The sequence below is a fragment of the Chrysochloris asiatica genome, unplaced genomic scaffold (genome assembly GCF_000296735.1).
Source record: "Chrysochloris asiatica unplaced genomic scaffold, ChrAsi1.0 scaffold00196, whole genome shotgun sequence".
In the NCBI taxonomy this organism is placed as follows: Eukaryota; Metazoa; Chordata; class Mammalia; order Afrosoricida; family Chrysochloridae; genus Chrysochloris; species Chrysochloris asiatica.
The window spans coordinates 648356-652916 of NW_006408714.1; the positions used below are offsets into that span (position 1 = coordinate 648356).

The following is a 4561-nucleotide window of genomic DNA, read 5'->3' on the forward strand; positions in this document are numbered from 1 at the left end:
AAGGTTATCATGCTTGATAAAGTGAAGGGCCAGCAAAAAAGAGGAACACCAACAAGGACTGACACAGGGATACTAACTATAGTCTCAAACCTAATTAACAACTGTGAAGATGGTGCAGGACCAGGTAGTGTTTGTTCTGTTGTACACGGGGTCTTTATGAGTCAGAACTGACTCAATGGTACCTACTAATAATATAATTATATATACATATCCAAATATGTATATATATGTAAAAACAAACACTAGGTATCCTTCTATATCGGCATTTTATAGGTAATTACAACTTCTTTAAAGACCAGGGATAACATTCTATTGTTTTAATGTTATCACAATATTACAATTAATCTTGACTCTTTTTTTTTTTTTTAAATAACAAAGAGTACCAAGTCTCCTTTTTTAGAATTTTTTCTTTGTTTTATACTTTTGGGAAGAATGAAGACCCTCTTTATTAAACAAGAACAACTTTAGTCTACTTTGTGCCCACCAAACTGTACTTTCAATGTCACAATAAGAGCAACCAGGGTCTTAATGCATTGAGTAGAGAGTCAGCTATTCTACATCCATTAGTTCCTGTAATCCTTCCAGTAATTTTGAAGATAGAGCTGCTGATCCCCTCTAAGAGATGTGAAAACTGAAGCTCTGAAAGGTTACTGATTTATGCATAGTCACACACTTAGTGAGGATCAGAGCAGGAACTGAACCCATGTCTATATAATTACCAAACCCAAATTCTTAGGAAGTATTCACACTACCTCCTTCTTTCTTCTTTGTAAGTGTACACATGACAAGATTAAAAATAAAGTGCTCACGGGTATCCCAGTTCCATGAAGTTATTCCATATTTGTTTCAAAAACATGATAACACTCATCTGGAGACAGAGGTCTATCAAACAGCCACTAGGATGACACTGAAATTGAACAATAAAAACAATCATGATCCTCTTCCAAGTAAACATCACTATATTCAAATTGAACAGTGAATTCTTAAGTCAATTGGCACTATATCTCAATACATAAAGAAAATAAAAACAAGAACACAACATGTCGGAGAAGAATTTGATGGAGAAATTTACAATAATGACAGTAGAACATTGATTAAAATTATAAAAGATACAAAAACAAACCTCACATTGACTGAGCATTTGCTAGCTGACAAGCTCTGCTTTAGACATGATCCAATTCATAGATGCTACGGAATATTATATATTATTTAGCAATGAGGTTATGACAAACAAATAGGAGTATTGTTATATGGCAAATGCTTATAGTCCTTTGAAAAAAAAACCTTTTTAATTTGAAATAATTTTAATTTATAGAAAATTTACAAATATAAAGATTCACATTCCTTACTCAATTTCCTCCATTGTTAACACTGTCCCACAGGATACAGACTAAAGCTAAGAAATGAACATTAATACAAAATTGTTATGTAACTAAACTGCAAACTTTATTTTGATTTAATCAGTATTTCCATGATTGTCATCTTGCTGTTCCAGACTATCATATTAATTAGTTGTCATGGGTTCCATGTGGTATGGGTTCCTTGCTTTGCATAACCTTGACAATTTTGAGGACTGCTGGACAGATATTATGTAAATGCCCCTCAGTATGTATTGTTTGATGTTTTCTGTTTTGACTGGAATTATGTTTTGGGGTGAAGATCACAAAATTGAAGAGCCAGTTTCATCACACCATATTAGGAGCTACACAGTATTCACACGACATCACTGCTGATATTAACTTTCATTACCTAATTAATAAAATGCATAAGGAGCTCTGGTAGCACAGTGGTTACGAGTTGGGCTGCTAATCTCAAGGTCAGCAGTTTGAAACTACCAGTGTTTCTACTGGTAATGGAGAAAGATGAGGCTTTCTGCTCCCATAAAGATTTATAGCCTTGAAAACCCTATACAGGGTTGCTATGAGTTGGAACCAACTCCACAGCACATAACCACCGCCATCAATATAATGCATTGCAGATTTCCCACTGTCAGGTTATATTTTTCCCCATTGTATGATGTTCTTCAGAAGTGAGTCACTAAATATATATAGCCCACTCTAAATATGGTAAAGTGGGTCTTAAGCTCTACAAATATATCTTGGGAAAAGGATTATCTACATCACAAAAGCTTGTCAATATGATCACAATTTTGTCATCCTTGTGGCTTTCTCTTTTTATATATATTTTAAATATATTGTGTTAGACACATAAAAAATAATGTGACATCAATGAAAATTCTAATTGATGTGTTTTGCTTGAAAACTTTACACTAGAGTCATTGAAGTGGGGAAATGTGGGACTGTTTCTTTAGAAATGGGTTCAGGAACTTCTCTTAAGGATAATGGTTTTCTCTCTAACTTTGATCCACAGTTTCTATTTTTATCAAATTGGTACCAGTGGGACTTCAAAGAGAACAAATAATTAGGAAACAAAGAGTCTACTTTTCTTGTTCCAGTCTAGTAACTTAAGATTTTCTAATCTAACCCAGAAAGAGGGTTTGCCAATAGTCATTTTTATTGTGCACAGAGGTCTAATTTCTCCTATCCAGCTGGTTTCTTCTTCCTAGGATGAATATCAGATCTCTGAACTCAGTCACATATATCTTGTAAATGGGTTCAGTGGAATGTAGAATGCAGAATAATTACTAACTTACAGTGGCAGATCATTGATTACAGCTGCAAACGTAAGCACTTCCTTTTTATTATTGATGCTAAGTGCTGTCAAGTTGGTCTCCACTCATAGTGACCCTTTATAGAGTTTCTAAGGAACGGATATTGAGTTGTGCTAGTGCATATCCTACAGCACCACACCAGTATAATCAAACAGGAAGGATCCCTGGTAACGTAGTGGTTATGTATTTGGCTGCTAACTGCAAGGTCAGCAGTTTGAATCTACCAGCTGCTCTGTGGGAGAAAGATGAGATTTTCTTTTCCTGAAATAACTTGTTGTTAAGTGCTGTTGAGTGGATTCCAACTAATAGCGACCCTATACAGGATTTTTGGGGTACAGCTGGTGGGTTTGAACTACTGACCTTGTGGTTTGCAGTCCAGTCCTTATCCTACAGTGTCACACAAAGTGCCCTCATAAACACTATCCAGGGTCGCTATGTGTCTGAACTGACTCAATGGTGCACCATCACCACCCACCTCTACTCAATATTGTTGTTGTTGTTAGTTGCCATCTAGTCGGTACTGCCCATGGCGATCTTATGTACAACAGAACGAAACACTGCCCAATCCTGGGCCAACCTCACTACTGTTGCCATGCTTGAGTCCACTGATGCTGCCACTTGGCCAACCCATCTCACTGGGGGTCTTCCTCTTTTTCTCTGACCCTCCACCTTACCAAACATAATATCCTTCTCCAGACAATGGATAATATGAAGAAGAAAGTGGCATCAGGATTGGAGGAAGCCTCATTAATAATCTGCAATATGAAGATGACACAAGTTTGTTTGCTGGAAGTGAAGAGGACTTGCAGTATTTACTGATGAAGATCAAAGCCTACAGTATGGATGGCACCTCAATGCAAAGAAAATATAAATCCTCACAAGTGGATCAATAACTAATATCATGATAAAGAGAGAAATGATTGAAGTTGCCAAAGACTTCATTACACTTTGATCCACAATCAACACCCACGGAAGCAGCAGTCCAGAAGTCAAACGAGGCAAGTCTACTACACAAGACCTCTTTAAAGTGTTCAAAAGCAAAGCTGTCACTTTAAGGACTAAGGTGTGACTAACTCAAGCTATGGTATTTTCAATCACCTTTTATGCATGTGAAAATTAGACAAGACCATAGAAGAATGGATATTTGAATTACGGTGGTAGTCAAGACTATTCAATGCACTGTCAGAAAACAAATCTGTCTAGAAGGGAGTACAGCCAGAATCCTCCTTAGAAATGGGGATGGGGAGACTTCATCTCTCTTTCTTTGGACATGTTGTCTGGGTGGATCACTCTCTGGAGAAGGACATCATGCTTGGTAAAGTGGAGGGTAATCTAAAAGGAGAAAGTTCTCAATGAGATGGATCTACACAGTGGCAACAACAATTGTAAGGATGGTGCAGGATCGGGTTCTGCTATGTCCTGTTGTGCTTTGGGTTGCTATGAGTCAGAATCTAGTGGACAACAGTTAACAAGTATGAATTCTATTCACCAAATGAGTCTGATGCCTTGAAGGGCTGGGTTTAGTATATTTAGCCCATTATTATGTGAAAAAAGAAAAAGAAGACAATCAGAGTACCATGCAATGGGACCACTACTCAGAAAAGGAAAGCCCAACTGCAGAGGTGGAGAAGACAATTTACAAATTGCTGTAAATGAGTCATTATAACTTTGTGATTCACAAGGAAAAAAAGGAAACCAACAATTTTTGATGCTGTAGGATAGTCATTGCACTGGTAACCACAAAGTCAGCAGTTCAAACCTACAAGCATCTCTTGGAAACTCTTTACAAGGTCACTATGAGTCAGAACCAACTTGATGGTACACAACAACAGGATAAGCAGTAGACTACTAACTGCAAGGTGGACAATTCAAAACCAGTAGCTACTCCAC

General features: G+C 37.1%; 1 protein-coding gene across 3 annotated transcripts in view; it reads right to left on the bottom strand.

The window, feature by feature from the left end:
• The window catches only part of ANO3 (anoctamin 3), a 427969-nt gene that overhangs the window by 23727 nt on the left and 399681 nt on the right, over window positions 1–4561 (bottom strand). For all 3 annotated transcript variants that reach the window (XM_006872392.1, XM_006872390.1, XM_006872391.1), the window contains one exon: window positions 810–907. In XM_006872392.1, coding sequence (XP_006872454.1) covers window positions 810–907 — 98 coding nt within the window. The remainder of the gene's footprint in view (window positions 1–809; window positions 908–4561) is intronic.